This window comes from Mya arenaria, chromosome 1 (genome assembly GCF_026914265.1).
Source record: "Mya arenaria isolate MELC-2E11 chromosome 1, ASM2691426v1".
Lineage (NCBI taxonomy): Eukaryota > Metazoa > Mollusca > Bivalvia > Myida > Myidae > Mya > Mya arenaria.
Window position 1 is genome coordinate 42,381,405 of NC_069122.1, and position 19,377 is coordinate 42,400,781.

Here is a 19,377-nt window from a genome sequence, read left to right on the forward strand (position 1 = left end):
TTTGTGGAATTCAACAAATGTGAGAACTGTAGAATCAAAGGTAGTTTTGGTAAGTTTCTCTGACAAAATGAAAAGAACATTATTTCGTTTTTTAATGGATTAAAGTTAACAAGCCATTGTTTGGACATTTGAAGAATAATCAAGATGTTAACTTCTTGAATTAAGTGGGTATCTTTACTTGATCTGCTAAAGAGCTATCGCCAGCAAAGACTCTGGTAACGCTATGGTGACTCCGCTATATCGTTTACATATACCAAAAATAATAAAGGTCCTAACACCGAACCCTGAGGGACCCCGCCTGTAATATTTTGGCGACAGAAAAAGAATTGTTGATAAAGACCTTTTGCTTACGGTTTGTTATGTATTGTTCTAACCAAGCGTAATTTTCCCGCCGATTCTTTTTCTTTGAGTTTAAACAACAGTCCTCTGTGCCAGACTCTATCAAAAGCATTAGAAATGTCGCAAAATACAATACATGTAGATTCTTTTTTGTCAAATGATGTACATATTTGATTGTATATATCGATTAGTTGATAAACTGTCGAGTGACCTGGTAAAAAACCAGACTGTTTTGAGTAAATAAGACTGTTAAAATGCAAGAAATTATAAACGTGTTTAAAAATTATTCGTTCCATGACTTTTCCGACACAACTTATAAGTGATATAGGTCTATGATTGACAGGCTCTTCTTTATTGCCCTTTTTGAATAACGGCATTACATGTACAAATTTCCAAATTTCTGGATAAACCCCAGTATTTATCGTACGATTGAAGAGCATACAGAGGGGAAAGCACAGCGTTTTTGACGTTTCTATTAACATTCTTTGACTTATTTGATCTGGACCAGTCGATTTGTTTACGTCGAAGTTTTCTAAAATGTCAATGACTTCCTGTTCGTTAATGGTAAGTACATTTAAACAATAATTTGTTTTTAAATTAGAACGAGGTAATGTACTACTTGAGTCATTTACATTAGATATAGATGAAAAGTAGTATTTAGTACGTTTGCTTTTTCTTCGTCTATTTGTGCGTAGGTTCATCACTGCCTAACAACGGTGGTATTTCTACTTTATTGTTACAGTTGACCATGTGATTGATCTCGACCATGTGATTGACCTTGACCCTGTTATATCGACCATTTGACCCCGATCATGTGATTTATTACCTCGACCCTGTGATATCGACCATGTGACTGACCTCGACCATATAATATCGACCATGTGATTTACCTCCACCATGTTATTGACCTCGACCCTGTAATCTCGACCATTTGACCCCGATCATGGGATTGACCTCGACCCTGTTATGTCGAACATGTGACTGACCTCGACAATATGATATCAACCATGTGATTTACCTCCACCAGGTGATTGACCTCGACCCTGTTATCTCGACCATGTGACCCCAACCATGTCACTGATCTCGACCAAGTGACCTCGACATTGTGATTGACCTTGACCATGATACCTCGAGTATGTGAACACTAGGGTGAAGGGTGGACGTTTGTTCTACTGGATAATCACACCCTTACCTCATCGTTCTCCTAAATCGATGGCAAGGACCTTTATTTCATAAAATGTAAGTAAATTTATTTCTTTACTTTGATGTTTTATTGAAACTGAACAAAAATTAACTTATAACATCATAGAAAGAGTGTCAATAAATTCGTAAATATGTGTTTTTAAGATATAAAATATGATTTATATTTAAACTCATCTCACCATCAACGAATTTCCTAATCTCCTCTTCACTGGCTTCCCTGCCTTGTTTCCTGACGACGTACGCACGCGGGAGCTCACCTGCCTCCACATCCGGCATCCCGACGCGCTACGTCAGCGATTGCGTCATGGCGTAGCAGGATATCTTCAAGGATTGCCGGGGCGACCTGGAAGGCTTTGTACTTGATGAGCTCTTTGAGTCTGTCCACCACAAACAGGTACCCGTCCTCGTCCTCATACCCGATATCACCTGGTACAGAAGTGCGGAGATTAAGTTTGTCAGGGTAAAAAGTATGTGCAAAATACTATTATCGGACGGTTTACAGAGTGTTGAGTCTGCACTGCACTTATACAAATACCGATACTAAATTTGGTAAATACAACTTTATTTCTGCAAAGAAAACTGACTAGGAACTTCAACAGGTGTATCAGAAAATGTTTACTTAAGTGGTCCCGTTCAAGTAGACGATTTTTGCATAAAGATGCGCTCTTATTCCCATATAAGATTTACCACAATTAATAATGTTGCTTTAATATTCCAAAAAGGATGAATAAACATCGAAAACAATGGTTCTTATGAAGGAAACCGAGTCTAATTTGAAAGAAAGTATTTCTACCTTATGAGACTAAAGTAGATTACAGTTAATCACCAATCATTTAATATGTTTGCGCTTTCTGCTATTAAATACACGTTTACAATCGTGTTATCAATAATTAATATTTTCCATAAAAGCATTATTTAGTAAGTAGTTGAAGGCTTAACAGTCAAAAATGATGTTTGTTATACATTTGTATGTATTGATTTTGAATAAGAGTGTAACTTTACTAAGATTGAAATAAATTGGAAAAAACACTTTTTATTGAACCTACCATTCTCTAACGCAGGCGTTGCACATAATATTTTTTTTATTATGCTGAAGTTATAAACCACTCAGTCAGAGACTTTGTTAATTCCACTTACCGGTTTTCACCCAACCGTCATTGGTGAAGAGTTCACGTGTCTGCTCGGGAAGCCCCAGGTAGCCTCCACATACCTGCGGTCCGCGGATCCAGATCTCTCCTTCCTGTCCTGGTCCTACGGGCTTCCCTGTCTCAACATCCACAATCTGTAAAACCATGATTCGTATCAACTTATACATTTAGTTATCTCAATGAAAAAAATACTGTATTAGTTCAAACTCACACATAATTACTCGCGAATCCAATGGAGCTTTGGATTTTACTATGACACTTTTGCCCATTGCACTATTGCCCATTGCATTATTGCTTTATTGCACTATGACACTTTTGCCCATTGCACTATTGCTTTATTGTACTATGACACTTTTGCCCATTGCACTATTGCCCATTGCACTATTGCTTTATTGTACTATGACACTTTTGCCCATTGCACTATTGCCCATTGCATTATTGCTTTATTGTACTATGACACTTTTGCCTATTGCACTATTGCCCATTGCACTATTGCTTTATTGTACTATGACACTTTTGCCCATTGCACTATTGCCCATTGCACTATTGCTTTATTGTACTATGACACTTTTGCCCATTGCACTATTGCCCATTGCACTATTGCTTTATTGTACTATGACACTTTTGCCCATTGCACTATTGCCCATTGCATTATTGCTTTATTGCACTATGACACTTTTGCCCATTGCACTATTGCTTTATTGTACTATGACACTTTTGCCCATTGCACTATTGCCCATTGCACTTTTGCCCATTGCACTATTGCCCATTGCACTATTGCCCATTGCACTATTGCCCATTGCACTATTGCCCATTGCACTATTGCTTTATTGTACTATGGCACTTTTGCCCATTGCACTATTGCCCATTGCACTATTGCTTTATTGTACTATGACACTTTTGCCCATTGCACTATTGCCCATTGCACTATTGCTTTATTGTGACACTTTTGCCCATTGCACTATTGCCCATTGCACTATTGCTTTATTGTACTATGACACTTTTGCCCATTGCACTATTGCCCATTGCACTATTGCTTTATTGTACTATGACACTTTTGCCCATTGCACTATTGCCCATTGCACTATTGCTTTATTGTACTATGACACTTTTGCCCATTGCACTATTGCCCATTGCACTATTGCTTTATTGTACTATGACACTTTTGCCCATTGCACTATTGCCCATTGCACTATTGCTTTATTGTACTATGACACTTTTGCCCATTGCACTATTGCCCATTGCATTATTGCTTTATTGCACTATGACACTTTTGCCCATTGCACTATTGCTTTATTGTACTATGACACTTTTGCCCATTGCACTATTGCCCATTGCACTATTGCCCATTGCACTATTGCCCATTGCACTATTGCCCATTGCACTATTGCCCATTGCACTATTGCCCATTGCACTATTGCTTTATTGTACTATGGCACTTTTGCCCATTGCACTATTGCCCATTGCACTATTGCTTTATTGTACTATGACACTTTTGCCCATTGCACTATTGCCCATTGCACTATTGCTTTATTGTACTATGACACTTTTGCCTATTGCACTATTGCCCATTGCACTATTGCTTTATTGTACTATGACACTTTTGCCCATTGCACTATTGCCCATTGCACTATTGCTTTATTGTACTATGACACTTTTGCCCATTGCACTATTGCCCATTGCAATATTGCTTTATTGTACTATGACACTTTTGCCCATTGCACTATTGCCCATTGCACTATTGCTTTATTGTACTATGACACTTTTGCCCATTGCACTATTGCCCATTGCACTATTGCTTTATTGCACTATGACACTTTTGCCCATTGCACTATTGCCCATTGCACTATTGCTTTATTGTACTATGGCACTTTTGCCTATTGCACTATTGCCCATTGCATTATTGCTTTATTGTACTATGACTCTTTTGCCCATTGCACTATTGCCCATTGCACTATTGCTTTATTGTATTATGACACTTTTGCCTATTGCACTATTGCCCATTGCACTATTGCTTTATTGTACTATGACACTTTTGCCTATTGCACTATTGCCCATTGCACTATTGCTTTATTGTACTATGACACTATTGCACTATGACACTTTTGCCCATTGCACTATTGCTTTATTGTACTATGACACTTTTGCCCATTGCACTATTGCCCATTGCACTATTGCTTTATTGTACTATGACACTTTTGCCTATTGCACTATTGCTTTATTGCACTATGACACTTTTGCCCATTGCACTATTGCTTTATTGCACTATGACACTTTTGCCCATTGCACTATTGCTTTATTGTACTATGACACTTTTGCCTATTGCACTATTGCTTTATTGCACTATGACACTTTTGCCCATTGCACTATTGCTTTATTGTACTATGACATTTTTGCCTATTGCACTATTGCTTTATTGCACTATGACACTTTTGCCCATTGCACTATTGCTTTATTGCACTATGACACTTTTGCCCATTGCACTATTGCCCATTGCACTATTGCTTTATTGTACTATGACACTTTTGCCTATTGCACTATTGCTTTATTGCACTATGACACTTTTGCCCATTGCACTATTGCTTTATTGTACTATGACACTTTTGCCCATTGCATTATTGCTTTATTGCACTATGACACTTTTGCCCATTGCACTATTGCTTTATTGCACTATGACACTTTTGCCCATTGCACTATTGCCCATTGCACTATTGCCCATTGCACTATTGCTTTATTGTACTATGACACTTTTGCCCATTGCACTATTGCCCATTGCACTATTGCCCATTGCACTATTGCTTTATTGTACTATGACACTTTTGCCCATTGCACTATTGCCCATTGCACTATTGCTTTATTGTACTATGACACTTTTGCCCATTGCACTATTGCCCATTGCACTATTGCTTTATTGTACTATGACACTTTTGCCTATTGCACTATTGCCCATTGCACTATTGCTTTATTGTACTATGACACTTTTGCCCATTGCACTATTGCTCATTGCACTTTTGCCCATTGCATTATTGCTTTATTGTATACTATGACACTTTTGCCCATTGCACTATTGCCCATTGCACTATTGCTTTATTGCACTATGAAACTTTTGCCCACTGCTCTATTGCCCATCGCACTATTGCACTTTTGCCCATTACGCTATTTCGCTATTGCCTTCAGCCAACCACTTAAAACTTGTGCTTAACGCTAACCGACTAATTCATTAAAGAAAACTCAAAATTGATGGGTAAAAAGGCAAAACAAAATAAAAGTTTGTAAACTGTAGCTCAAACGAAGTATTACAACGGTCATACCTTCATCTCTGTGAGGGGAAGCAGTTTGCCTACAGATTTGTACCGAAACTCCCCTCGACCGTTCAAATGGGTCACACCTACTTCAGTCATGCCATAACCTAAAGACAAACGGAAACTACTTCAGACATAAAACATAACTTAACAGTTCACAAGAAGTGGTAAAGCAATTGTTGTTTTTTTGTTGTTTTTTATAATTTGAGCATGCTTGCCTAAGATATGCATGCAAAAGGATAGGCAAGTCATTGTCCGCGGAACATAAAGGTTGAACAATCTAGGTAAATTCACGTTGGAACACGCATGAGCTACTCCATCTTCATTCAGACACGTTCATGGTAGCCTATATTTGCTTCTACTAGGTATAAACACGATAGAGAAAGCATGTCCATGTCCATGGAACTGTACGTTTGCCAAACCTTGGTAAAGACACGGTAGAACAAGCATGTTCCAGCTCGTGGGGTGTACGCTTGCCCTGTCTTGATAAGTCCAAGGAACCGTTTGTTGGCTCGTCTAAGTAAACATACAGCAGAGCAAGCATGCCCCGAAGGAGATAGATCAAGGCTGCCTTGTCTGTTTAACCGTTTTATTAACCTTCTTTGGTAAAAGCACGTATGTTCCCACCACCTTGTTTAATACACAAAAGTACATTCATGCCCCGTTAATTTACGGTAAGCGAGGTTGTCCCTATCCGTTTAACAGTACGTTTACCGCTCCTTGGGAAAGACAGGGTACAAGCATGTCCTTGTCCATTCAGTTGTTTGTTTCCTCCCCTTGATAAGAAACGTTAGAGCAAGCATGTTCTGGTCCGTTTAACCCTACGTTTACCACTCCTTCATAAAGACACGTTAAAGCAAGCATGTTCTGGTCCGTTTAAACCCTACGTTAACACTCCTTAATAAAGACACGTTAGAGAAGCATGTTCTGGTCCGTTTAACCCTACGTTTACCACTCCTTAATAAAGACACGTTAGAGCAAGCATGTTCTGGTCCGTTTAACCCTACGTTTACCACTCCTTAATAAAGACACGTTAGAGCAAGCAGGGTCTGGTCCGTTTAACCCTACGTTACCACTCCTTATAAGAGCATGTTAGAGCAAGCAGGGTCTGGTCCGTTTAACCCTACGTTTACCGCTCCTTGATAAAGCACGTTAGAGCAAGCAGGGTCTGGTCCGTTTAACCCTACGTTTACCACTCCTTGATAAAGCATGTTAGGGCAAGCAGGGTCTGGTCCGTTTAACCCCACGTTTACCACTCCTTGATAAAAGCACGTTAGGGCAAGCAGGTCTGGTCCGTTTAACCCTACGTTTACCACTCCTTAATAAAGACACGTTAGAGCAAGCATGTTCTGGTCCGTTTAACCCTACGTTTACCACTCCTTAATAAAGACACGTTAGAGCAAGCATGGTCTGGTCCGTTTAACCCTACGTCACCACTCCTTAATAAGAGCATGTTAGGGCAAGCAGGGTCTGGTCCGTTTAACCCTACAATTACCACTCCTTGATAAAAGCACGTTAGAGCAAGCAGGGTCTGGTCCGTTTAACCCTACGTTTACCACTCCTTGATAAAAGCATGTTAGGGCAAGCAGGGTCTGGTCCGTTTAACCCTACGTTTACCACTCCTTGATAAAAGCACGTTAGGGCAAGCAGGGTCTGGTCCGTTTAACCCTACGTTTACCACTCCTTGATAAAAGCACGTCAGAGCAAGCAGGGTCTGGTCCGTTTAACCCTACGTTTACCACTCCTTGATAAAAGCACGTTAGGGCAGCAGGGTCTGGTCCGTTTAACGCCTACCCTACGTTTACCACTCCTTGATAAAAGCACGTCAGAGCAAGCAGGGTCTGGTCCGTTTAACCCTACGTTTACCACTCCTCCTTGATAAAAGCATGTTAGGGCAAGCAGGGTCTGGTCCGTTTAACCCTACGTTTACCACTCCTTGATAAAGACACGTTAGGGCAAGCAGTTTCTGGTCCGTTTAACCCTACGTTACCACTCCTTGTTACGGCATGTTAGGGCAAGCAGGGTCTGGTCCGTTTAACCCTACGTTTACCACTCCTTGATAAAAGCACGTTAGAGCAAGCAGGGTCTGGTCCGTTTAACCCTACGTTTACCACTCCTTGATAAAAGCACGTTAGGGCAAGCAGGGTCTGGTCCGTTTAACCCTACGTTTACCACTCCTTGATTAAAGCACGTTAGGGCAAGCAGGTTCTGGTCCGTTTAACCCTACGTTTTCCACTCCTTGATAAAAGCATGTAAGAGCAAGCAGGGTCTGGTCCGTTTAACCCTACTTGTACACAACACGATTGAGTAAGCATGTCCTCGTTCGTTCAACCGTAAGTAGCTCCTCCTAGGTAAAGAAAAAAAGCATGTCCTTGTACGTTCAACCGTACATTATCCACTCCTAGGTAAAAATAGAGCAAGTAGTCCTTGTTCGTTCAACCGTACGTTAGCCCCTACTAAGTAAAGATAGAGCAAGCATGTCCTTGTTCGTTCAACCGTACGTTAGCCCCAACTTAGTAAAGATAGAGCAAGCATGTCCTTGTTCGTTCAACCGTACGTTAGCCCCGACTTAGTAAAGATAGAGCAAGCATGTCCTTGTTCGTTCAACCGTACGTTAGCCCCTCCTAGGTAAAGATAGAGCAAGTAGTCCTTGTTCGTTCAACCGTACATTAGCCCATCCTAAGTAAAGATAGAGCAAGCATGTTCTTGTTCGTTCAACCGTACGTTAGCCCCTCCTATGTAAAGATAGAGCAATTAGTCCTTGTTCGTTCAACCGTACATTAGCCCATATTAAATAAAGATAGAGCAAGCATGTTCTTGTTCGTTCAACCGTACGTTAGCCCCTCCTAGGTAAAGATAGAGCAATTAGTCCTTGTTCGTTCAACCGTACATTAGCCCATATTAAATAAAGATAGAGCAAGCATGTTCTTGTTCGTTCAACCGTACGTTAGCCCCTCCTATGTAAAGATAGAGCAATTAGTCCTTGTTCGTTCAACCGTACATTAGCCCATATTAAATAAAGATAGAGCAAGCATGTTCTTGTTCGTTAAACCGTACGTTAGCCCCTCCTATGTAAAGATAGAGCAATAAGTCCTTGTTCGTTCAACCGTACATTAGCCCATATTAAATAAAGATAGAGCAAGCATGTTCGTGTTCGTTCAACCGTACGTTAGCCCCTCCTAGGTAAAGATAGAGCAAGCATGCCATGTCCTTGTTCGTTCAACCGTACGTTGGCCCCTCCTAAGTAAAGATAGAGCAATCATGTCCTTGTTCGTCCACCCGTTCGTTAGACTGTCCTAGGTAAAAATAGAGTATGCATGTGCTTGTCTATTCGAACGTTTGTTTACCCCAGTTTGGTTAAAAGACGGTAAGGCAAGCATGTCCTTGGCTATTCAACCGTCCCGCTGCCCTTCCTTGGTAGATACACGAGAGTGCGAGCATTTCCTTCTTCGTTAAACCTTGTTTCCCAACTTTGGTTAATACACGATAGTGCGAATATTTCCTTCTCCCTGTAAAATGGTTTCCTGCCTTGCTCAATACACAGTTGTAAATACTGGACCTTGTAAATGCAATTTTCGTTGACAATTCGTAACAGTCTGCTGGTCTTATATTGTAAAAACGTAACCGAGGAAGATTGGCAATGCTCCTAAGCACCTTATATGCAAGATTCTCTTTTGATATGCATGTAAGGTTCTTAACAAAGCATAAGCATACTATACCACAATGTGCAATGTGAACGAAACTGTTCTCACCTTGAAAAATGCACGGCAGTTTTAGTTTCTCTTTCACTAAGTCCTCTATCTCCTTACTGAGTGGCGCAGCTCCGCACGCTATCTGGGACACAGACGATAGGTCGTACTCGGAAACCTTCGGACTTTTCGCTAACAGCACCATGATCGGAGGAACTAGTTGCAGATTTGTTGGCTGTAAAACGTGGAAACAGTAGTGTAATACTAAGCAACGTGTATAACCTATTTATTGGAAATAATATAAAGAACGTAAAATAACGCTCTTGTACACCGATTTGGTCAAATCTGTTTGGATCTCATAGAGAGCGAGTAAATAAAACCACCAGTTGTGGTGAGGGTGGTGACGGCAGTGGAAGTGGTAGTGGAGATGGTCAAGGTGGTAGTTGTAGTGATGGTTGTGGTGGTGCTGTACTGGTAGTAGTGGAGGTAGTGTAGTGTTTTTATTTGAGGTGGTGGTTGTAGTGGATTAGGCGGTGATGGTTGTTGTGTTAGTAGTAGTAGTAGTAGCAGCGGCGGCAGCAGCAGCAGCAGCAGCACTAGCAGCAATACTATTATTATTATTATAAGTAGTAGTAGTAGTAGTAGTAATAGTAGAAGTAGTAGTAGTAGTAGTAGTAGTGGTAGTAGTAGTAGTAGTAGTAGTAGTGGTGGTGGTGGTGTTGGTGGTGGTGGTGGTGGTGTTGGTGGTGGTGGTGGTGGTAGTAGTGGTAGTGGTGGTGGTAGTGGTGGTGGTGGTGGTGGTGGTGGTAGTAAGAGAAGTGGTAGAAGCGGTAGTAGTAGTAGTAGTAGTAGTAGTAGTAGTAGTAGTAGTGGTAGTGGTAGTGGCGGTGGCGGTGGCGGTGGCGGTAGCGGTAACAGCAGTAGTAGTAGTAGTAGTAGTAGTAGTAGTAGTAGTAGTAGTAGTAGTAGTAGTAGTAGTAGTAGTAGTAGTAGTAGTAGTAGTAGTAGTAGTAGTAGTAGTAGTAGTAGTAGTAGTAGTAGTAGTAGTAGTAGTAGTAGTAGTAGTAGTAGTAGTAGTAGTAATAGCAGTAGCAGGAGAAGGAGCAGTTATAGAAGAAATAGTAGACCCTAGCCACTCAATAACTCGGTGAACAGCATTTCCATAGTTAATTAATTTCAAACCAACCTTATATTTCTCTATTAGCCGAAGAAAGGTTTCAAAATCAAAGCGCGGCATGATCACGATGCGGGCGCCTAGAGAGTGGCCGACGAAACACACTATGTAGAGTCCAAGCGCGTGGAAAAACGGGAAAAACGTCACAAATGTGTCCTTATCGCTGTTCAAACCAGCACACCTGTAAATAAAGCGAAGGCGATGGCTAAGGCGTTGACAGGGTTGCGCATACCACTGGTGTTAGTGTTCAGTTTTATTTTTACTCTTGAAAAAACAACACAATATGCTAAGGAAGTGTAAACATGTAACATGTTATACAACTAACATTTGTAATGCAGATCATACAGATGAAAAATAATGTTTTACAAACCTGTACGGCAAAGTACAGATCGAAAATCTGTTAATATGTTTGGTTTAAAATATATTATGAGCAAGAATGTTAAAATCATTTAAAACATTGCGAAATTAACCTAGCATTTACTCAATATATAACAACAGTAATTAATTTCCAAAGGTAATAAGTTTTTCCATAGAACTGTGGGAATAGATTAGAAGATAATAGGGTTCAATGTTGAACATGTTGAAGATTCAAAGAGACATTATCACGATCTACGTCATCAGACGTTTAAATAGCTGATTAGTGTCACCAAGATGTTTGCAACATTGGTAAGTCACCATCATTGTTCATGATATTTTTTATTGCAACATATTCTACAGTTTGCGACTGACATATTCACATTCTGATTCAAACTTCCGAGTTCTTAAAGAAATTGAGTTAGTTGCATATCCATATATTTTGACCAATTCTGAGTTCGACTGTAATGTTTTCCAAATATTTCGGCTAAAAATCCCCTAAACTTAAAACTTATGTTTTCCTTCCCGACGATGTTTTTTTCTTCTTCTTAAATGTTGGTCTTTACATGTTATCGAAACTGTTTTGCGTGTTCAGGCCCCTATGTTCACTTAAGGGAACCCATTCGGAACTCCTCGGCCATTTTTTTGTTATTTTCGACAAAAATGGCCGAGGAGCTCCGAATGATGGGGACCGTGACCGGTACTTACATCTGCTGGATTGTGTTGGCGACAATAGCGTAGTGTGAAATACAGACCGCCTTAGGGAATCCCGTCGTACCGGAAGACGACATAAGGGCCGCTACAGACGTCCTCGGATCCAATTCCGGTGTCCGGTACGGGACGTGACCCGGATCCAGGAGGGACTCGAATGTCTCGTAATCACCCCCGGCTTCTCCATACAGTAACACCTATTTTAAATGTGTTTTTTTTTGTAAATCCATTCATCCAATTTTGTGATAAAATTATTTTGTTTATGAAAATATAATAAAAGTATACTACATGTATATACAAAAATAAGCTTTTATTTGTTTGGTTTTCTAAAAAAAACTCTTGACCAGTACGAACAAATTATCTTACGATGTTTTAACAAAGCGGTTTTGAAGAAGTTATAAAAGGAGCAAAAACGTGTGCAGGCTGTTGCTTGGAAGACCATAAACATACGAAAGTCACGAAGCAATTCTTTTAGCAGTGGCTTATAATATAATATCATGTTTATATGACGAGATTAACCCGTGGACATATTTACCCCAGGGGCAAATGTTTCTCATATATGCACATGGTAATGGTATTAAAATGCGATGCAAGGTAACTCATGATAATATTGGTATAATTTTGAAAGGGTTTACTGGTTGTCTAGTTGATAACGAATATGCAGATTAAACGACGCATAACAATTCTAGATGATGTTTTTTTAACAAGTAAATACTAAATATGTGTGTATTCTATATGTATAAAACTCAATGTAAAACCATCCAAGCGTGCCGACGATATACATAACTACATTTAGTACCAATCACTGACGTGTCATTGAGAAACAGTGCGGCGAACAAATCAATAACATAGGGATATAATTCAAACTGAATTCATGTTACAATTACTGTTAATGTTAAAATTTGCTTGAACGGTACGGAATGGTTAATATTGTTTAAGTTCTAACATGGCCGCCAGTCGGCCATCTTAAATTCGAGCGAGAAAATATCCATATCGAGCACCGCTAATGTTCATGACAGTTATTAATGTGGAGTTGCAACAAAATAAGAATAACATGAACATGTAGTTCGATCCATAAAGTTATGGCTTGGTACGTATCAGTTCTGTGAAATTTCATCAAAATATGTTCAATACCACACTAACAATGGTTGTAAATCAGTGAAAACTTACTCACGCAAAACGTTGCGATGTTTATGAACAACTATGCTTGGTACTTAAAATTCCTGTGAAGTTTCTGCAGTTTTGGAGGTTTCGCTCGGACAAACTTTGCGACATGTCCGTTCATCCATCCATCCAACCATCCATCCGACATATGGAAAGCACAGCTACACTTTAGCGGGGACATTATTCAGCTGTAATTGTGTTTGATAATCTTCCATAAATAGTTGTCTTGGAATGCCGTTATCCTTTGCACTATACTAACATGAAACAATACTGTGATGCATTAATACCTTAATGTGTTCCAACCCCTGTGTCGCTTCCTGTACTTAGGGCAAAAGAGCAGACACGGTAAACAGGAACTTGGTGTTGCAGTCTCGGAGAACTTTGGCCAAGTCGTCTGTCGTAAAGGAGGAGAAAGGAAAAAGAACGAAACGTTTATATAATAATAAACAATGCTAAGAAAACATGTATCAGAATAAATATAATCTGATTGTTCAGGTCTCAGCCTGTCTTCCACGAAATTCACGGTTCCATCTCCGACCAGGTGCGCATACTCGTGGTGTTTCAGAATCAGACAATATATTCAGTGTGTGTGTGTGTGTGTGCGTGCGTGCGTGCGTGCGTGCGTGCGTGCGTGCGTGCGTGAGTGCGTGCGTGCGTGCGTGCGTGCGTGCGTGCGTGCGTGCGTGCGTGAGTGCGTGCGTGTGTGTGCGTGTGTACAACGTGATAAATTACGTCATAAATGCTACGTCGGAAGGCAACATTTTGTCCTAAATGAAGAATTTAAACAAAAATAATCAAATTCCAGTAATTAAACGAAGGTAGGTCTCTTTAAGCGGCTTATATTATTATTAAAATTGACGCACCCTTGGTATACATCGGGCTGATTGGTTGGAGTGTGGCTCCCACCAGTGCGCATGCGTAGAACGTGACCAGATAGTCAGGATGATTCGGTGACAACACGCCGATGTCGTCATCTTTCATCACACCTATCGCCTGCAGACCGGAAGCTGCCCGTTCAATGCGCGTGACTAGCTCCGAATATGTCGTGGTTTTCTCGGTTGTGGCATCGACCTTGACATAATTAGAACGCATCTAGACTAGGACGTTTTGTCGTAATGCATGAGGAGGTCGGAGATCTATATTTTCTTTCAGGCTACTGAGAGCTCATGTATATTTGCAGACACCGTGGAATGATGACAAAGACTCATTAAAGCTGCACTCTCACAGATTCACAATTTTTACAACTTTTTAATTTTTGTCTTGGAAAGAGCAAATTTTTGCGTAAATATCTGCAAACCAATGATATATGATTGCTGACAAAAATCAGATTGTAGATTTTCATATTTCCGTTCGAAAATTAATGTTTTATGGCTTAAACCGTTTAAGAAAAATGCATCAAACATCAATTTTTGAACATAAATGTAAAAATCTGAGATCTTATTTTTTATCAGCAGTCTTTTATAACTGGTTTCCATGGATTTTCGCAAAAATTTGCTCTTTCCAAGACAAAAAAATAATAAAAAAGTTGTCAAAACGTTCAATCTGTGAGAGTGCAGCTTTAAAGTCATGACAAAGGCTCTATAAAGTCATAATAATCAGTTCAACTAGCCAAAATGATATTTTACACATACTTGAACATGTATATCATCAATATATTTACATTGCCTTTAACATAAAATGAGATTTGACAAAACAATAATATTACAGAGATTGTCATCAAACCACTGTGTTTGCAGACAATTGAAAATGGCCAATTTTATATCAAAAGATTGGAGACTAAAGTACAGAGCGGCAAATTATGTAAATGCATGTATGTATGCTATTTCACTGATATCTAAGTATGCTGCTACTTGATAGCTACATAAAAAAGCAATGATGAGCTCATACATCACGCGGATGACTACTATCGGTATTTATATGATATTGCTATGTTGGTTATTGCTTAAGTGACACTCTTATTCAAAATCAATAAATACACATGTAAAACACATTTTGAGTGATAAACCTTTAACTACATACTAAATAAGGCATAAATCGAAAATATTCATTACTGATATCAAAATTGTAACCGTGTATTTAACAGCTGAAAACGCAAAAATATTAAATGATTGGTGAATGCTAAAATATTTACTGTGATTTACTATCATAATATAAGGTAGATCTACCGTGTTTTCAGCACAATTCTTTCAAAATAAACTCGGCATCCTTCATACGAAACATTGTTTTCGACTTTACTTCATTCTTTAATGGTATCTTAAAACCATTTTTTAATTGTGATAAATCTTATTTGGGAATAAGAGTGCAACTTTAAAGCATGACTATCAAATAGTTCAGTTAAGTATCAATCATTGTGCAAAGAAACAAGTCCTTACAAAATACAAAATGTTGAACATAATGTAAGGTGAATGCTGCAATTTCAATAAAGAATGATAAAATATGATATAAATAAAAATAACAGCAGTACATTTACATAACATTTATTTTTGATATTGACTCGTTTTCGAGTTAATGCTAGCTTTGATAACCAGCAATAATATCCGGTTACAACTGTCTAAAATTAGAAAGTGTAATTGCATAAGTGTTTCAAGTTTTGTAACGAAACCAGCCATTATAATATGATGTTAATTGAAAAAAAAATGTACGTTGTCGAGTTTCAGTTTCAACTGTATTTTCAAGTACTAGGCTCATGTGGGCATTAGTGTTATAACAAATATGTACCAAAAATGAACACAAGGATGTATGGCAAAATATAATAAAACATTTAAAGCTGCACTCTCACAGATTGACCTTTTTGACAACTTTTTTTTGTCTTGGAACGAGCCAATTTATGCGAAAATGCATGGAAACCAGTGATATAAGATTGGTGATAAAATATCAGGTCGCAGATTTTCATATTTAAGTCGAAAAATTGATGTTTTATGCATTTTTCTTAAACCGTTAGTAACCCTTTTACCCATAAAACATTAATTTTCGAGCGGAAAGTCTTATACCACTGGTTTGCAGACATTTATGCGAAAATATGCTCATTCCAAGACCAAAAAAAAAGAAGAAAAATAAGTTGTCAAAAGCGTAAATCTGTGAGAGTGCAGCTTTAAATGATACATTCATCAGAAATAAGAACAGGCATAATTGCTTACATTGTGTAAAAAAAGAAACTCTACTATCTGATTAAGGAGGCTGAACACTCATAGGTTGGCCTAATTCGTTACTCAGATCATCAAACTAGCTACGTAGCATTTGCTTCGCATGATTCAAGTAGAAAAAACAATCATCGACCATTACATAACTCGATATACGATCTCCTCAATCGCCTACGCAGTTATCTACCTTGACGAACAGCGTACGACAAAAGCTAAAATCCGGGACTATAAATATTCTGGTTTTACCAAGCTTATTCCCCGGTACAAACATAAGTGTACCGTTTTAATATGCACACACTACTTTTGGAAACAACCGCATTATTTATCCGCTACATTAAATTCAATATAGCTTGAATTTCACCTTTTTATTTGTACCGCCATTGGAAAACCAAGTTATGTGAACTCCGAGTTACATGTATAAGCCGCTAAGTTGGCAATCTATTTTGAACCAACCAATATGTGGGCCATATGTGAAATGCACACATACTACCAGGCAAGGCCATCGCCCCTACTACCCACCGAGGCTCGGAGAAATCAGTAATTTAAATGGCCCATTAAGATGCCAGAAATAAATGTTGTGTTATTCTTACCATGGCAACCTTGTCCCCATAGTGCCGGATTTTCGTCAAGCAGGTATGCGGTCATGTTTGTCACAGGAATGTCTTCTAGGCGGAGTGGCGGCTTTTCCGACATGACGGCAAATACGTGGGATATTGTGAAGATGTACGATGACACAAGTCTGATCACAGCCTAGCTTTTAGCTCACAATACGATATTTCATATATTGGTATTCAAATACGGCACCCAATCCAAGTATTGTTTCTGAACATTAATTGTCAGTGGCAATTCAATAACTGATTAAAGCTTTCCACAAATGTCGAATCTATCAGTCAACCGACATGTCCTCGACACAATGGTATTAAGTTGAGTTAGTTCACTTACTTTAAAAGTTGTCACAGCTTGCATTAGTCATTTAGATCCTGTTATAGTCGACACGCACTAACTCCATAATTATGCAGTGTTAAATCAGCATCTTTAGAAGGTCACTAATTTAGCTAAAACAATTAAGGCAAAACACGAATCAAATTTTCATAACATAATTTCGTTTGCACTATTATACTAGTTCTATTTATAGCCATCTGGGAAAAATGAATATAGATTTCAGTGTTATTTATAAGAAGTAGAGCGTAAACTATCAAGCATTATAGGTCGTTCACTGAAACACATCTTGCATAGCTCGTTCAATGAAACACATCTTGTTTTGTTTAGTCAAGATCATTTGAAAACAATACTGATAAAGATAAAATTTCAGGAAAAATTATACTAAATAAAATTAGTTCGCTGCTACATAACTACATTTTGTAAATATCGACCAAAATCTAAATAAAACCCATAAATTTCATAAAAACTTCTGTTTTCATATCGCCGATGGTTTAAAACAAATAACAATATGTGTACATAACCTCAGATCTTGTTCTTCCACCTCAGATAAGTAGATATGCTGGAAACACATTAAGATAAATCAAAACGCTGAAAGTGCTGAGAGCTGGGAGAACGGTATTGTAGGTAACGAGACTTATTTTATTGACGCAAAGTAAATTAAAGGCATTTTGGCTTAAAATGCCATTCTTCGATGTTTTTCAACTGAACCTGGAAGTGACTCTAGCACACTACCTTTATGGATTGTAAAGGTACAATGCTAAAGAAAATCATAAATGCTATAGACAGGCCCTGTCTTTACCCGTTACCAAAGATACTCTAGGCCAGAGCATAAACCAGACATAAAGCTTCAGCCCAATTATTAATGTAAAAAGCCCTGAAAAGCTGCACGCGCCGCACCCACGATATGATTTTAAACGAGTAAGGCAACGTATGTGAAGTACATTGAAGGTCAATAGTAATTGATGAAGCAACATTAAAATGATCTAGTTAGGCAACTAATGTCATGTAGTTCAATAGTGTCATATATAGCAACACTAAAATGAGCAAGTAAGGCAACTAATGCCATGTTGTTCAATAGTGTCATATATAGCAACACTAAAATGATCTAGTAAGGCAACTAATGCCATATAGTTCAATAGTGTCATATATAGCAACACTAAAATGAGCAAGTAAGGCAACTAATGCCATGTAGTTCAATAGTGTCATATATAGCAACACTAAAATGAGCAAGTAAGGCAACTAATGCCATGTAGTTCAATAGTGTCATATATAGCAACACAAAAATGATCTAGTAAGGCAACTAATGCCATGTAGTTCAATAGTGTCATCTATAGCAACACTAAAATGAGCAAGTAAGGCAACTAATGCCATGTAGTTCAATAGTGTCATATATAGCAACACAAAAATGATCTAGTAAGGCAAATAATGCCATGTAGTTCAATAGTGTCATATATAGCAACACTAAAATGAGCAAGTAAGGCAACTAATGCCATGTAGTTCAATAGTGTCATATATAGCAACACTAAAAGGATCTAGTAAGGCAACTAATGCCATGTAGTTCAATAGTGTCATATATAGCAACACTAAAATGAGCAAGTAAGGCAACTAATGCCATGTAGTTCAATAGTGTCATATATAGCAACAGCAAAATGAGCAAGTAAGGCAACTAATGCCATGTAGTTCAATAGTGTCATATATAGCAACACTAAAATGTGCAAGTAAGGCAACTAATGCCATGTAGTTCAATAGTGTCATATATAGCAACACTAAAATGAGCATGTAAGGCAACTAATGCAATGTTGTTCAATAGTGTCATATATAGCAACACTTAAATGTGCAAGTAAGGCAACTTATGCCATGTAGTTCAATAGTGTCATATATAGCAACACTAAAATGAGCATGTAAGGCAACTAATGCCATGTAGTTCAATAGTGTCATATATAGCAACACTTAAATGTGCAAGTAAGGCAACTAATGCCATGTAGTTCAATAGTGTCATATATAGCGACACTAAAATGATCTAGTAAGGCAACTAATGCCATGTAGTTCAATAGTGTCATATATAGCAACACTAAAATGTGCAAGTAAGGCAACCAATGCCATGTATTTCAATAGTGTCATATATAGCAACACTAAAATAATCTAGTAAGGCAACTAATGCCATGTAGTTCAATAGTGTCATATATAGCAACACTAAAATGAGCAAGTAAG

General features: G+C 38.5%; 2 protein-coding genes across 2 annotated transcripts; both read right to left on the bottom strand.

Annotated features, from left to right (window-relative positions):
- Positions 1-1,795: 1,795 nt before the first annotated feature.
- Positions 1,796-13,403, bottom strand: LOC128227248 (probable 4-coumarate--CoA ligase 3). The gene is made up of 7 exons (XM_052937602.1): positions 13,372-13,403; positions 11,918-12,117; positions 10,868-11,036; positions 9,745-9,916; positions 6,002-6,099; positions 2,680-2,824; positions 1,796-1,968 (listed from the first exon to the last, which is right to left on the bottom strand). Exons 2-7 carry the CDS (start codon positions 11,998-12,000, stop codon positions 1,796-1,798), a joined length of 840 nt encoding a protein of 279 aa, XP_052793562.1. The 5' UTR covers positions 12,001-12,117; positions 13,372-13,403.
- A 4-nt stretch (positions 13,404-13,407) lies between these two features.
- On the bottom strand, positions 13,408-17,096 carry LOC128227254 (long-chain-fatty-acid--CoA ligase-like). The gene is made up of 3 exons (XM_052937614.1): positions 16,815-17,096; positions 13,948-14,155; positions 13,408-13,478 (listed from the first exon to the last, which is right to left on the bottom strand). The coding sequence occupies exons 1-3, from the start codon at positions 16,815-16,817 to the stop codon at positions 13,408-13,410; spliced, it is 282 nt and encodes a 93-aa protein (XP_052793574.1). The 5' UTR covers positions 16,818-17,096.
- Positions 17,097-19,377: the final 2,281 nt, after the last annotated feature.